This window comes from Plectropomus leopardus, chromosome 9, assembly GCF_008729295.1.
Source record: "Plectropomus leopardus isolate mb chromosome 9, YSFRI_Pleo_2.0, whole genome shotgun sequence".
Taxonomy (NCBI): domain Eukaryota; kingdom Metazoa; phylum Chordata; class Actinopteri; order Perciformes; family Serranidae; genus Plectropomus; species Plectropomus leopardus.
In genome coordinates, this window is record NC_056471.1 from 34203123 (window position 1) to 34220517 (window position 17395).

General features: G+C 39.0%; 1 protein-coding gene across 1 annotated transcript in view; it reads right to left on the reverse strand.

Annotated features, from left to right (window-relative positions):
• Positions 1-17395, reverse strand: part of fat2 (FAT atypical cadherin 2) — a 121304-nt gene that overhangs the window by 41900 nt on the left and 62009 nt on the right. Inside the window, exons 16-17 of the mRNA XM_042492869.1 lie at positions 13412-13801; positions 1759-1970 (exon numbers count right to left, since the gene is read on the reverse strand). Coding sequence (XP_042348803.1) covers positions 1759-1970; positions 13412-13801 — 602 coding nt within the window. The remainder of the gene's footprint in view (positions 1-1758; positions 1971-13411; positions 13802-17395) is intronic.

A 17395-nucleotide genomic window follows, 5' to 3' on the forward strand; every position in this document is an offset into this window, starting at 1 on the left:
TGTAACATGATTTTAGACATATATTTGTGATAAATATGAGAATATTCTTTTCCTATCTTTTTTCTTTTTTTCCCTCGACATTTTATCCTAGCTTAAAAAAAACCCTCTAACTCTACGTATTTCTCACAACATGTGGAAGATTTCTTACCAAGCTGCACATTGCCTTTTTGAAAGATATGTTTTTAAAAGATTTTTTCTCAGGGTTCAGTAATTTAAATACTTGCAAAAGCCACCTAAAAGCACAAGAAGAGTCATGCAGCTCCAGGTTTTAACGGGTTAAGATCTTTCAAACTGTGATGTGTTGCATTTAAACAGTGAAAGTGCAGCGATGGAAACAGCAGTCGGGGGAAGAAAAATGTCAAATCTGAAGCCGTATGATTACAGACTCATCATCGAGCCGAGGTCCGACCATCAGCGAGCCGCTGAGCTGTGTTATTGCTGCGTTATCTCTGCTGCAGGCCTGACAGATGACGGCTGACATGTTGGCGGATACCTGCGTCTGTGTGTGCGTGTGTGTGCGTGTGTGTGTGTGTGTGTTTGCACATGTACACAGCCGGCACGCTGCCAGATCATCTCACAGAAACATGTTGTTATTGTGTGTGGAATTATTGGAATATGTGATTTTTCATGAGCTGATTCTCTGGTTGTGTATAATCTCTCTTTTTTTTTTCCATTACTTGACTCATCGGCAGGCTGCCAGCTGTCATATTACAGACGCGTGTGTTTTCTGTGTCTGATGAAAACAAAGAACAACACAGAAATAACTCAGAGAAATGTCCTTCAGCTTCTATGAACCTCGGAATATATTTCACTTAAAGTCCAATTTGATTCAGTGATTACATTAAAGATTATTGATGGTTCTGTGTCGATGATGTATGAATGATTTAACATGTTGTGTGTGTGTGTGTGTGTGTGTGTGTGTGTTGAAGAATGTCTAATGAAGTAATTTCATCAGTGTAACCTTCACTGTCCTCCCTGTAGGGAACAGACGTGTAGGTCGTTTGTAAAAGCAGCTCGTTATGACGCGAATTTGCATTTATCGTTAGGTGATGACCTCTAGTGGCCGTAGTAATTATGACGGGAGCAAAGGAGCACGTCAGGCGGAGTCGCCAGATAAACAATAGTTATTGTGTTTGCGTGATAATTTTGCCCTCTGTAAGATGTACGATCAATAATTCCAAATTTGCCGTAATGTGCGATAATTTGATGACTGTGACACTTATAATAAGCACTTAGTTTGGTTTGCACGTCTCCTTTTCACTCATTTCTTGGCTCCGACGTCTGTGTTTACGCATCATTTCTCACATGATCACCTTACTGCTAATCGCATCAATCGGCATGCTGGAAAAAAAGAAAACTGACGTCTGAGCGGTGAAGCGGCCAAAAATCAATTTAAATAGTTGTTTACTAAAGTTATAAATTTAACCTATTTGTTCTCGTGATTGTGACTGGCATAGAACATTTTTCTCAAAATATGATAATTTTGAGCCTCTCTGCGATAGTTTAACATTTCCAATCTGGCAACACTGAAGTCAGGTGACGTACAGCGACAACGCAAACCCTCAGGAAGTGCAGCACGCTCTGGAACTAATTATTATTATTTTTTCAACTATGTCTTTATTATATTCAACAATTAACCATAAATAAAATAAAATAGGTTCCATCAGTAGACACACACAGACACACAGACACAGACACAGACACACACACACACACACACACACACACACAAACATCTGCGTCTCTTTCTGCTCTTACCTTCTTCACGAGGCTTCCAGGCGTCAGATCCTCTGATATCTCTGCGCTGTCGTCGCCTTGTCCGAACACAGGCGCGTTGTCGTTCAGGTCCGTCACATTGATGATCACCGTGGTGATGTCACTGAGGGACGACTTGCCGCGACTTCCCTCTACAGACAGGTAGTACTCCCGAGAAACCTCAAAGTCCAGCGGGGCGATGAGGGTCAGCAGGCCTGCAAGACAACAAGATGAGGATTAAATTAAATCAAAATGTGACTTAATAGTGACGGTCTGGAGCTCTGCAAAAGCCCTGCTCTGTGTGTGTGTCTGTGAGGTAGAGAGCTGCAGGAGAGAGCGAGGGAAAAATGAAGCACTGAAGTGAGTCTCATGCTGGTGGCTAAAAAAATGGAGACAATTTATACTCAATGTATGCAATAAGGTCATTTTTTACATTGCATGTGGAACAAGCCACAATACTCTGAGTATATTCAATTAATCGCCCACCCATCACAGTTCAGATATTAATAGTATATGCAAAATCAAATCATTTTTTTTCTTTCTTCTCACTCCTTTTTGAATATGTAAAACAAGTCATCATTGAGTTGACCATTTCTTTCATTCCTTTTTTGTGCATCTGTTTTTGTATAATAATTTCTCTATTTCCTTTTTCACATGTTCAGAATCAAATCAAAATAAATCGCAGCAGAGCTCCGTGGTCACAAAACGTGACTAAATGGTGATACTCAGGAGCTCTGCAAAAGCTCTGCTTTGTGTGTGTGTCTATGAGATGCAGAGAGTCGAAGGAGAGAGCAACGAAAAAAGAAACGCTGAAGTGTGTCTCATGCCGGTGGCTAAAAAGAGAGACAAATTTATACTCGATGTTTGCAATAAAGTCATTTGATATATCGCACGTGGAAAAAGCCACAATGCATCAAGCATATTCAATTAATCGAGATTTAGAAAGAACTAATAATAAAAGAGGCGCCTCTTATCTGCACACAAAACACCCAGTAACGAGTCGTCCTGATGAAAGGAGCAGAGGAGCAGAGAGCGAAGGGTGAAGAGGTCCGTCTGTTAAAGTGAAGACGGTTTACAGACGAACAAGGATTTCAAACCGTCGCAGAGGAGCAACTCAATTTCAGACAGAAAAAGTGGACATGACACATTCAATCCCCTTAAGGACTCTGACTCTGCCTCTTTTATCGCCGCTGTATATTGAGGTTGGACTTCACGTGGGTGACAGATGACATATGAAGACAAGCAGCCAGCTGTGCAGAGATTTACGGCTGCTGAAAGGTTACAGTCGCAGCTTCACTGAGCCGACGCCGCAGAGGGTTCAACACATATGTCACATGACACGTACACACGCGGGGCGCGTCTGACTCAGAGGATATTGCCATCCAAAGCCTGTAGCATAAAAGCATCCTTTTTGTAGCCTATTATACGTCACTTTACATAAAGTGCATTCTGCATTTCAATGTGATCAGAAGCAGAGTTTACATACAGAGCGGATACTCACAGCTTAGATGTTAAAATGAAAAATATAATCATAAAAAGGTCTGAATGGGGATTACTGTCAGGATGAGTAGGGATGGGATCAATCATTTTTATTCATATTGATAAACATTTTTAACAGAACTTGTTTTGCTTTAATAGCTTAGCAACTAGGAAACAACATATTTCTAGCCTTCAGTAAATGGCTGATGTAACAGGGCCCCTTCATTATCACAGAAACATAACAAAAGCAAAAATATACCAGCAGCACTAAATGAAAAGACATTTTTTTCCATCTCTACTGGACATCTTATATCGCTGAGAAAACAAATTTTTCACACAAACTAATGTGTTATTCAAGTGTTTCGCCAAAAACTAAATTTTTTGTCTTTTTATGTTGAATTTGAACACATCATGGTGAGGTCTTATTTGCCTAATAGTCAATTTTTCTGAGCCAACCCTGAACACATCATAATGAAACCTTATGAAACCTCGTTTATTTAGCTAATGAGCTCTAATCCTGATGATTCAAATTTTTATCTGATGGATTTAGTACAAAGTTTGGGTGTGCTTGGATTTAAATGCTGTGACGGTACGTTATAGGACCCACGGGATTCAGCAGTTTTTCGGGTTTTGAAAAAAAGGTTTCTCTCCCCATCGCTAATGATGAGTCACTGAGGCTGCAACCTCAGGGGCCGAAAACTGAAACCAAAAATGTCTTCAACTGTGATGTAAAAACAGTGAAGAGCTTTATTTTGCTCCTCCTCTGCTTTGTTAAAATTATATGTTCTGCGGGTCTCCATTAACCCTCAAATTGGGCGAATTGAAATATAAATATAAATAAAATATATAAGTAAATATATGCGAACATAAAACATGTGTAATTGAAATCATAACCATTTAAAAAAATTATCACAAAAAAATGTTTAAGCTCGTATTAGGTGGTATTTCAGGCAATTAAAAAAAAATCCAAATTTGCCAAAACTGCAGTGAAAACACTTCTGGTTTTCCTCGGTCTCATGATGCTACAGCTGTGCACTTGCCAGCATTTAAAAAAAAAAATCCAGAAAATGATCTAATTTTACATTTAAAATTATGTTACAGGAAAAGAAATCTTTCCGTTCTTATTTTTAGGTAATTTTCTTGTAACCTTTAATTCTCAGCTAATTTTTGGGTCATGTTTTGTTTAGTTGCTCATTGCTTTCTCCCGATGTTTTTGAAAGAAACAAACCAGTTGGCCCAGATTTAAAAGGGTTAAATAAGAAGAAGAAAGAAAATTGCTCAGCTGGTATTTGCTGATTAAAAAATCACAGTTGAGTACAGAGACTATAACCTCGGAGATCATTAAAAAAGTCTAAATTTTTAAAAAGCGAGCTGTCGTCTATCTTCTTTTCCTTTTCACACAGCTTCTCTCTGTCTGCTGTTTTTGTCTCAGTCATTTTCCTTTTGCAGTAAAATCCAAACTCGCTCGTAAACTTCCACCCAAATCACACATCTCTCAAACTGCCAACAAAGCCAATGTAAACATGTAATTTGTGCTCTGAAGGTGCCAACAGACCGTAACGTGTTCTAACTTTTTAAGAGTTTACTACACTCATCTGTCGAGTCACATGCAGCAGAGTGACGGAGAGACGCGCAGGCGAACGTCATAAAGATCAGACTCAACGGATCTAACAAAAACAACCGTTCCTCTCAAACTGAACACGTCCAGGTCTCGACCTGCACATTAAGCACCTCGTACACACGGAGCACTGATTTCGCCGAGGTTAAAGACGTGTGGAAAACCGGCCCGAGTCACGAGTTTTATTTATTTTTTTAGCTTTTGTGTGGAAGAAAGTTGGCTAAGCTCCAGTTTTTCTTTTCTATCAAAGTCCCGTCTGTAAGACCTGCAAACGTAATACAAATCTGCAGCTTTTAATGTAGTAACACACACATAATAGCAGTTAAATTAAATTAAAATTCAATGACTTATGGGGAAGGGCTGGGTTTGAATACATTTTCATTTATTCTCACTCTTTTTCAATTATGTGAATCGAGTCATTTTGTATTTGGACATTTCTTTTGCTTTATGTTTTTCAGTGTTTGTAATTATTACTTTGTTTTTTGTCGGTCTGTTTTTGTACAATATTTTCATTATTTCCTTTTTACATGTTTGAAATAAATAAAAATCAAATCAGTTGCCTACTGCAAACGACATACGAATTTTCCTGCAAATGTCCTGAAAAGATATTTATATGACATACGTATAGATGTCTTTTCTGGACAGAGTCTAGATGTTTTTTTTGGACGGAGTACAGATGTCTTTACAGTACATTATATAGATGTCCTTGCTGGGTGTGATCCACCAGCATTCGACATATTAACACGGAGCAACACATTAAGTGGCGCTGTTTGATTTTTGCATCAGTTTCTGCATATCTGCATCATTTAAAGTTTTTCTCTTTCGTGTGACTCATCTGTGCTGCTTTGAACTGGTCATGTGTTAAAATCAGCGGAGCTGCTTTAATGATGTCGGAGAGCGACGGCTGGTTACAGAGGATCGTCACAGGGGACGGACCCGTGAGAGTTCACTGTCACTGACTGACGCAGTTTCACGTGTGAGGGGTGAAGCTTACGTGTGTCTCCTTCACCAGGGCTGTCACTTTTCATTCAGAAGTCAAACTTTTGTTCAACGTGGGAAAAAGATCAAACTATTCATAGTTTGCGTTTAAGTTCAGCAACAGTTAAACTTCACTATCTGCTGAGTGTCCTATTAAACTACACTGAACCAGAGCCACTGCAGCTGTTTGCCTCCATGATTCAGTCAAGCTGCTTTTACACTTAAAATCCACGTCAGTGAAAACAGGGAAGATCTCTGCAGTCAGGACAGTTTACGGATTAAAGTCTGACCGAATGTTTCCCTTCTGTTTCTGAGATTTGACGCTGAGTCATGGAAAGAAAACATACTGACGTCACAGTGAAGTTGACTTTTTGGAAAAATAAATGTAAAAACTTTATCCTATAAGACATTTGTGAGAAATTTAGTCATAATTAGTGTATAAATTATTGTGTTATGGCCAAAAACATTTTTTGTGAGGTCACAGTGACCTTTGAATCAAAGTGGACGTTTGTGCCTAATTTGAGGAAATTCTTTCATGATGTTCATGAGATATTGTGTTCACTAGAATGAGACAGATGTAAATTTAATCAGTTCTTCGTTGAGTCCGAGTGAGCGTTTGTGCCAAATTTGAAGCAATTTCCTCAAGGTATTTCTGAGATATTGTGTTTACAAGAATGAGATGGACAGAAGGTCACAATGACCTTTTGACCACCAAATTCTAATCAGTTCATTGTTAAATTCATTTGGATGTTTTTGTCAAATTTGAAGAAACTCCCTTAAAGCCTTTTTGAGATATCATGTTCAAGAGAATTAGACTGATGCAAGATCACAGTGACCTATGACCACCAAAATGTAATAGTTTTATCACTGAGTCCAAGTAAACGTTTGTGCCAAATTAAAAAAAAAAAAATCCCTAAAGCTCTTCTTGAGTCCAAGTGAATGTTTTTGTCAAATTCGAAGAGATTTCCTCAAAGCCTTTTTAACATATAATGTTCAAGAGAATGAGACTGACGCAAGGTAAAAGTGACCTTGACCTTTGACGAACAAAAGGTAAACAGTTTCTCGTTGAGTCCTGGTAAACATTTGTGCCGAATTTGGAAAAAAAAAGAAGTCATCAAGCTGTTCTTGAGATATCGCATTTACAAGAATGAGACAGATGGGTTTACAGTGGCCTTAACCTTTGACTTAATGACCACAAAAAAATAATCAGTTCATAGTTAACGTTTTTGTCAAATTTGAGGAAACCTCCTCAAGGGGATTTTGAGATAATGCATTCTGAATTTTGAGACTGATGCAGGGTCAAAGTGACCTTGACCTATAACCACCAAAATGTAAAAGTTTTATCGCTGAGTCCAAGTGAACACTTGTGCCACATATTAAAAAAATCCCTCAAGCTCTTCTTTAGATATCGTGTTCACAAGAATAAGACAGATGGAGTCCCAGTAAAGTTGACCTTTGACTTAAAATCTAATCAGTTAATTGCTGAGTCCATGTGGACGTTTGTGCCAAATTTAAATGAATTCCCTCCAGCTCTTCTTGAGATATCACATTTACACAAAGCAGATGTCCCAACATTATTGCCATCTATGAGCCATAATAAAATAAATTTCCTGTCAATTTCAGAGTTGAACCGTGAAAAAGTTAAAATGTCCACTGAAGTCGTCGATCTCAAACATGAAGTCAAACTGGCAAAAAAAACAACTTCATTCCCGTTCCAACATTACAAAACAAGAAAACAAATCCCACTGAAATTCCCTTTTGTCATCCCTGAATACAAGCATTGGCACTAATTTAACTCAAACTCTTTTTGTAGTGTTGGTGTAAACACACACACACACACACACACACACACACACACACACACACACACACACACACACACACACACACACACACACTGTACTCTCTGAGCTGAAACCACCAGAGGCAGACGCTCCTCTTTTTAACAGCCGTGTTTGTGCAGATAATTATGCTAATGTCTGTGATTTATTGTGCCTCTTGTTGCTGTTAAACTCGGGCTCGCTGTGTCTTTAATATAAATGTTGTAAACGTTTCTGTGCAGCGGCTCCAACATGGCCGCCTGCGCCGCTCGCTGCCAGCTCTCTGTCAACACGGACTCGTATCGCTGTTCTGTGTTTTGCTCAAAGCAGACTGAGAGCTCATTCTGCACAGCGTGAAGCAACTTCTCCGAGAAGAGACACGGGCGAAGGTGATTCGTCTCTGTCATCGTAATGACTCTGTTTCCCACATGTGTCATTGTCTCACACACACCGACACAACACACACACACACACACACACACGATTTACCACACACACACAACACACACACACACACACACACACACACCACACAAGTACACACACACACACACAAACACAACACACACACACCACACACACACCACACACACACACACACACCACACCACACCAACACACAACACCACACAACACACCACACACACACACACACACACACACACACACACACACACACACACACACCACACACACACCACACACACACACACAAACACACACACACACACACACAGTAAAGTGTAGTAAAGTAAAGTTCATTAACTTAAAGATGCAGTTTCATGAAGTTTTAAAAGAAAAGAAAAGAAATAAAGCTTTTCCAGGCAATAAAAGGGGCCACACAACTCAAACACACGAACACATTCACATAATATAAAGACCTTCTTTCTTGTTTTTTTACGGTTCACTTACAGCATTTATCAACATACCTTTTAGTCTTTCCTTGTAGTTATTTTGTGTTGTATATTGTCTGTATTTTGATTCTGTATTTTTTCTATGTTGCTGCCTGTCTTTGTCAGGACGCTCTTAAAAAAGAGAATTTGGAGATATTTAACCTCAAGAGCTTTTTCTGGTTGATTCTTTTTTTGTTTTTAAGGGAAAAACATGGCTGTAGGTTCAGAGGACATGCTTTCTTATTTTAAAATAAAAAATAAAATGAAAGTTAAAAAAAATTGGTTGTTTATTTATAAATTTATTGTGTGTTTGTGTTTTGTTTAGTTGTATAGTTTATTTATATATTTTTAATATTTGGTTAAAGTTTAGTTTTGAAGAAAATGTGGGCCAACCTTTTAAAAATGATTTATCAATTTATTTATTTGTATAATTTATTTATTTTAATTTTTGCTGATTTTTTAATAAAATCTGGACAGTCTTTTAAAATTAATTAATTTATTTATTTGCATAATTATTTCTTTATTTCATTTTTCGGTGATTTTTTTGAAGAGAACAGAGTGAGCCGGCCCTCAGCAGACCAGTGTTTACTGGTCCAGTGTGGTGCAGTGCATTCTGGTAGTTTGTAGGTTTTCTACCTCTAAAGCACAAAAAAGAAAGTGAACGCCACAGTCTTCTTCCTCTGTTTTCTCTGGTCATGTTGCATGAATATTAAAACCATCGTCATCTTAGGTTTAGAAAGACCATCTTTCCAGCAGTGAAACACTTCTTTCATTTCATGTATTTGCAGGGTAATATTGTTGAGATCTGATTGGCCTTGGCTTCTAACACTGACTCATAAGTTAATCATTTATTTTATTCAGGAAAGGACATTTTCAGCCATTCTCCAGAAATCAAATGAATTTATTTACAAAAGCAAAAGTAAGGTCACACCGGTGGAAAGGAAGTGTTTTCATCTGAAATTCAATAAACTCTTTGTTGAACAGCACAGACGTATAAAGTAGAGTTTTCTTTGTTTTTTGTAAGTTAATGTAGTTCATATTTAATCAATAGTTTTGTTTTTCTGAAAGGAGAATGGCTCACAGGCTGGTTGAGACATCTGTTGATGATTTACGAGTTTTGTTTTTTTTAACGTCCGCAGAATGATTCAGAATTATGAGATAAATTATGGAGGCTCTGCGTCATCCGTAAACTCTCCGAGGATGCTGGCGGTAAATCTCACACCGGACCCAGATCAGGAGACGCGGCGCCGTTTGTCACATCTCTGCAGGAGGCAGATGGACGGGGGTTTACCCAACGTGACGGTTAATGTGTCCGCAGATTCACGGGGACGTGTTTGACAGTCCACATATCTCTGAGCGTTCGTCCCGCCCTGACGCGCTGCAGAGGTACACAGGGTGACGTTTATCAGAGCAGCGAAAGATGTGACACGTACATTTAAAAAATTATTCACAAAAAAGTTTCAGTGTGAGTACACTATGAATAGAAATGAGTAGAAACTGATGCAGGTTTATGGAAATATATGAAGTCCCACAGATTTAATCATCAGTAAACCGATATTATTGGCTGATTCGAACCCTTTCACAGACATATCGGAGCATATCGCATCAGTGTTTATTTTTTCTGACATGCACCAATAAGAAAACTCTTTACAGACCATATAATGCAGAAATCGATGCTCGGGTGGTTTAGAAACAGTCAGCAAGTGACTGATACTGAACAGTATTGATGTTATTGACACGGAATAGCTCGACTTCTAATCGAAGCATCTGGGTATTTTAGTCTGACTTCCAGAAATTCGATTTAGTTGGATTTCAGTCAAACAAACATGTTTACGTGAATTTTAAAAGTCCAGTTTCAGTCAGACTGACACAATAATTCGATTTTTTTCTAACATCATGTAAACGTACTGACTGATTTATCACCTCTGCACACACTGGGAGCTGCAGGTCTATCACGGCCTCAGTCAGGGTAGTTAGTTTGCGTTATTGGTGTTTTTAAAGGGTTAAACATACGTTTTATCACCAAAATTTGATTATTTGTATAAAGGAACACAAAGTAATGATGGACCCTTTTTAAACTTTGGACAGAGCCAGGTGAGCTGTCGTTGAGTGATCACAGATATCAACGGTGCATCAATGAGGAATCGATTTTTTTTAAGTTTGTGAAAAGTTTTGATAAAGTTTTAGCGGATAAAAAAAAAAAAAAAAAACACCACAGGGCTGAGATTGATCACTTCTGGAACAAAGTTCAGAGCTGGACCATGAATCAATTTCTGAGGGAGGAGTGTGTGTGTGTGTGTGTGTGTGTGTGTGTGTGTGTTGTGTGTGTGTGTGTGTGTGTGATGTGCTGACACGTCTTTACATAGATGCTGACTCAGCAGTCGAGATGCTGTACAGAGGCTCTCTGACAGTGAAGTAAATGAGGTTTTTTTTTTTTGGAGCCAACATTTTTTCACATTTAAAGTCTACATTAGAAACAAACGACGAGTGTCAGTCAGTCAGTCAGTCAGTCAGTCAGTCAGTCAGTCAGTCAGTCAGTCAGTCAGTCGGTCAGTCAGTCAGTCGGTCAGTCAGTCAGTCAGTCATCAGTCAGTCAGTCACTGCGTAATTTCACTGTGTAACTACACACTGACAGAGAGGAGAACAAAGGCTGATCAGGGTTTTATTGATCAGCAGAAGCTATATATATAATAAATAAATATACAGAGAGAGAACATGTTCTTCTTCAGTCCACCATCACCTGACTACACTTTAAAAACCTGAACAAACTGTCTTGATGTCTTTCAAAAAACAAGGTAAGAATACATCGAACTCCTCTGTAATAATCCCGAGTTTAAATATACATCAAGATGTGTCTGCCTGAGCGTCTGTGGACAGTCTGTGAGTACTAATCCTTCTCCTGAGCCTTCAAAAGTCAGTCCTGATATCCTCGTTATTTTATTTATTTATTCTATTTTTTTTATTTTATTGTATTTAATTTTATTATACTGTACTGTATTTTATTTTATTATACTGTACTGTATTTTATCTTATTTTTTATTTTATTTTACTGTGTTGTATTTATTCTGTTTTTATGTATGAAAGGTGCTCTCCAAATAAAAGTTTATTATCATTATTATTATTTTATTTCATCGTATTGATTTTTATTTATAATTATATATATTTTATTTTATATTACATTTCTTTGTTTACAATTTTTGTCATTTTTATATTTTAATTTATTATTTATTTTTCTCATTATTGTTATTTCTGCTTATTCTTATCACTTGACACCACCTTTACTAACGTTCTCTCCGGGATTATTACATTTTATTTTCCTTTTTTTCAGTGTACATTTCTACAGTTGCTACCCATGAAAGAGGTGAGCGGAGTGAGACGGGGTCGGACCGGGTCATTGTCTATCTGTTTCAATAAAACACTGAAATAAAACAAAGGAAGAAGGTAATGGGCACTTTAACAAGAAAAGGCACAGAAATAATTAAAAAGTTAAAGTAAAATAACTTGAAAATAAGCCAAAAAAAAGAAAAGTTAAAAAAAAACAAACAATAAAGAAAATACATATGTATTTTCCTTTGTAACATAATTTTAAATCTTCAGTTATAAGATTATTGTAATAAGCTGACTGATCTCGGCGATCCTGGACTCGTGAGAATCTCAGACCGCTTCCTGCCGGCGTTCGTTTAGATTCTGATCACCACGTCTCTACTTTTCGAACTTTTCAAACTCTGCTCTCCCCAAAATTAAATGAAAAGTAATGCAGTGGACAGTGATCAATGAGCGCTCGTCCTCTGACCGGCTGCCCTTTAATGATTTAAAAATCAGCAGGAAGCCTTGAGATGGTCCCCGCGCTGCGAGGGGCCCCCGACTGCAGCTCGCTCCCAGAGCCTGAGAGTTTGTACAGCCAGGAGCAGGGGCCCGAGCAGCACGAAAAAAATCAGCTCACACAACGCTAATTTATTATCCGTCAGGAGCCCCCAAACTCTCCGACTTTCAGCAGAAATAACAAAACTACAAAAAAGTACAACAATAACTCAGAAGACACAAATCAAAACTCTGAATTTTATTTAGAGCAGAGAAACAGACAGGAAGGTTTGTCTGAGCGGATTTTAGTCCGGGAGGGTTTCGTGTAAACGTTTCTAGGATTTGAGAATATTGGGATTTGGGAATTTTAGGGCATATCTAGGATTTTAGGATGTTCCTAGGTTTTTAGGACATTTGTAGGATTTCAGGACATTTGTAGGATTTTAGGGCATATCTAGGATTTTAGGATGTTCCTAGGTTTTTAGGACATTTGTAGGATTTTGGGACATTCCTAAGATTTGAGGATGTTTGTAGGACTTCGTTACCTTTGTAAGATTTAAGGAAATTCATAAGATTTTCGAACATTTCTAGGATTTTTGGGTGTTTCTAGTATTTTAGGACATTAGTGTCTTATCCAGGACCTCTGTCGGGGGTGTGGAGGATCCTCCACTGGCTCTTTTTTTGATCAACAAGCTCTATTTCTATGCTGTTTTTGCTTATGGAGACTAAAAGGACTCATAAATCATTTAATGTTTTCAATGTGCATTGGAAAATGGTTTGGCGGCCACATTTGGCCCGCGGGCCGTAAATTGAGTCTCAGTGGTGTCTGTGGCAGACACACACAGAGAGGACAGTTCACTCCTGCAGAGCCACAGAGGACATTATTATTTTCACAGGATGAGGAAGAAGTTTGTGTCCCCCGCTGAATAAAGTGACCTTTAAAATCGTGGCGGCGCCGCTTTAAGGAAACACAGCGATGCATCTCGTGAAAGTCGACTTCATTTGTTTGAGTTATTTTTGTTTTGCGGAGACAAAGCTGGAGACGGACAGACAAAAACTTTTCCTACCTGTCCGTGAGTCCAGCAGGAAGCGTCCGTCCTCGTTGCCGGACACGATGCGGTACACGACGGGATCCGGCCCTCCGCCGTCTCTGGTCAGCGCCGACACGCTCAGCACCTCCGACCCGACCGCCAAGGATTCTGGGAGCTGCGCCGTGTACTCCGCGCTCAGGAAGACAGGCTGGTAGTCGTCCAGGGAGACCACGTCCACCGTCACCGTGGCTACAGAGTAGAGGTGACGAGGCAGGCCGCGATCCGTGGCCTTCACCTTCAGCTCGAAGGTGGGCGGGGTGTCCGGGGTCAGAGGTCGCTCCAGACGCAGGATCCCCGAGAACTCTTCCACAGAGAAGTATCCGCCGTCGCCCGCCAGGAGGGAGTACTTGACCTCCGAGTTTATACCTGCGGAGGGGAAGACAGACAGATGTTTGTTCTAATGTGTCATATGTTCGGTCATGTGAGCGCGGTTGTTTGTTTGCACTGACAGACGAGCTGCGGCACGACGCCCGGATTCTTCTCTTCGAGGGGGTAAACAAATTAGCCAAGAATTTGCTACCGCTCCAAAAAACCACATCTGAATCCCCACAAGGTGTGTCCACGAAGAAAAGCGAAGAGCTGAAGTCAAAGCAGAGCGAGGGGGAACATGGAAACATTATGTAACTCTCAACTGAGCGATCAACAGATGAAAACTTTTATACACGCGCCAAATAACTGTGATTAAAAAAAACGGGATAACAAGCATCTTTGACATCGGGAGAAAAATCACTTTTCTCATGTCTGAAAGGTTTGATTGCTTTTAAAAATATGGCAAAAAAGGTAATGAGCGACTCTGTGAGAAATGACCCACAAATTGCAAGAAATGAGAAGATTTAGAGATTTTTTTTAATAAAAGCTTGGGAAAGTTTTCAAGGGGAAAAGCAAAATCTCGGGGGAAAACATAAATTTGTATTATCACAATTAAATATTTAAAATTATGTTAATTAATTTCTGTTTTCTTTCCATTTCTCAAATAAATAATAAAGAAATATAATAAAATATAAAAAATATTATCCTAATAATACTTTATTATTTAATATCCAATGAAATATGTCACATACATTCAGATAAAATGACTGTTGTGTAACTGCAGAGGTTTCACAAAAATTCACACTATGACAAGAATTTTCCTCATTACGACTATTTTTAAGCGAAGACGTGAGAACGAAGTGCGCGGGTCAATCATCGCGTCCGTCTGCTCCGTCTTTTCACACCTCTCAGCGCCGAGCTGTTCTCCTTCAACACTTCACATGCTCACACACTTGGGAAGTGCTGTTTTGGGATAATTACAGACTAATGGGAGTGTCGTGATTAAAGGTCAACAGCTTTAACTCAGACGGAGCTTCAGCAAACAGGTGGTCTGACGAGTTCCAGAGGGGAGACGTTTTTGTAGCGCGCTGAAGGATTTAACGCAAATAATTAAACCAAAGATGGCGCTCTGCTTAAAGGCCAAAATTACAAGTCCTGAATCCACGAGGAACGGAGGTTTAACTGTCGAATGTCTCTGATATTTCCTCTCTGTCCTCCTGTTTCTCCGTGATCTCTGTGCAGGCTTCATACAGATTCACAGATACACTTTCCGGGATTTTTTCACGACTTTGAGGCAAATTTTGATCTGTGTTTTTTTTAACTATTATTGTTGACTGTTTTTTATTTATGAGAGGGGAGAGGGTGGTGCAAAAATGTCAAATATTTCTTAAAGCACTGGGGAAGGACTTGCTGAGGGACCTGTTTTTTTTATTTTGGCTCATGGGAGGACCACACAACTTTAAATGGCTGTATCGTGTATTTATTTTAGCGCTGATTTAAAAAATAAAATAAAAAATGTAAAAAAAAGCCTTCCAAACGTGCAGGCCAACAGAGTGCACGTTTTCTTTTTTTAAAAAATGGCAATTTTTTTCAGTTTGTTTTCAAAAATTTTGGCAAAGGCATTTTTTTCTCAATAAATTTATATACTCTGTCATACAAGTATTTGTGGGGCGAATTTCCGTGACTTTGGCAAACTTTTTGGGTTCATTTGTTTTTACCAAATCAGGAAATTTCTATTTTCAAATTTCATGACTTTTACAGGCTTTTCATGAACGTATGAACTCTATCTGTGAAACAGTTTAATGCTGAATGAGTCCAGAGGAGCATGATGATGATACACATGCATCACATAACAGATCGCTGTAGATATTTCACCATAAATTATGAGGTTTGTGATTGAAAAAACACACAAACAGGGGTGTTAACATGAGAAAATGAATCAACAGCATCCAGGTTTCTGTCTCTAGCTGTGGTAAAACCTGCAGTTTGTGCGTTGGTGCATTTTTTTTTTTAAATAATGTGTTTCCAATACCTTTATTTAAAAATGAATAAAACATCCACGATTAGTCATCGTCTGTGAGAAAGTCGTGTGTGTGAAGAAAGGACAAGCTGCTGCACATCTGAAGGAGTGGCCGACCTGTCCTGTTTGCTCCTGTGTGTGTGTGTGTGTGTGTGTGTGTGTCTTTGTGCATGTGTGTGTGTGTGTGTGTGTGAGAGCTAACTGTCTGTTTTACTTTACTTTTATCGGATTTCACTGTTTACACCTTAAGTGCAGCCGAGCGTCAGAGGCAGCACATGAATAAAACATGCGAGCGCAGCGGTGGACATTTGTAAACTTGCAGCTGCTCAGATTTGCTGCGTGTGTGTTTGTTTTTTTTGGGCGCTGAAACACTGAAGTGATTAAAAAAACAACAAACAGTGAGATCAAACTGTGCTGAGACGCACAAACAGAAAGAGTTTGTGTGAGAGAGATGAAAAAACAGGAGGCTGAGAGGAGAACGTGTAAATTACAGCGAGAAGAAAAAGAGGAAAAACAGAGAAAATCATGAACACAAAGACAACAAGGAAAAGCTATCACTATGTTATCACCATGTCATTGCCATAATTTCGCCTTGTCATCGCCATACTATCACCATGTCATCGCAATTCTATCGCCATGTCAGCGGCATGTTATTGCCATGTTATCACCATATCATCGCCATGTTATCGCCGTGTCATCACTGTTATCACCATGTCATCACCATGTTATCACCATTCTATCGCCCTTCTATCGCCATGTCATCGCTATAATTTTGCCATGTCATCGGCATACTATCGCCATGTCATAACCATGTCATCGCCATGTCAGCACCATGTTATCACCATGTTATTGCCGTGTCATCACCATGTTATCGCTTATGAATGCTTTTTTAGGGAAATAATCGGAGTGAACGTCTCAGGGTTAAATCTCTGAGCTGGTCGCGTTAGATGACACAGAGGACAGGTATCAGGTGGGCGTTTCAGAGAGCGAAACTCTGTTGGGTATGTCTTACTCTCTTATTGTGTCGGTATTAGTGATACCACATTCAAACACTGAACACACACACACACACACACACACACACACACACACACACACACACACACACACACACACACAAAGGAGAGCCTGTGTGTTATTGGGCTTTAGTGGAGTTAAGGATCACTGATTCCAGGACTAAAAGGCTGCAACGTGTTCGGACCTGACAGACACATTATAATGCTCTCTGTGCTCCTATTGTGTTCAACCTGCTGCATCACAGCACCGAAAATGACATTTAAAATCCAGACAGTCCACCCCTCCCCTAAAATCCTCAAATGTTAATCACAGGTTTAAAACTATTTCACAGTATAAAATCAAGTCTTTTTTCCACAACTTTTTAAAACCTGAGCAAATTGGCATCATTTCTGTTTAAAACCTGGAGTTAAAAGTTACAAAAAAATCTCCTGAAACTGAAAAAAATCTAAAAAATACAAAAGGTAAAAGAACAAACAAATCCAAATAACTTTATGGATAAAATAATTAATAAAAATTAAAATGACAACAACTGTAAGTATATTATCAGACCAATTTGCTCTTGTTTCAGAGGCTTAAATACATGTGGCAGGTGTCTGAGCGTCGTTTTGAACTGC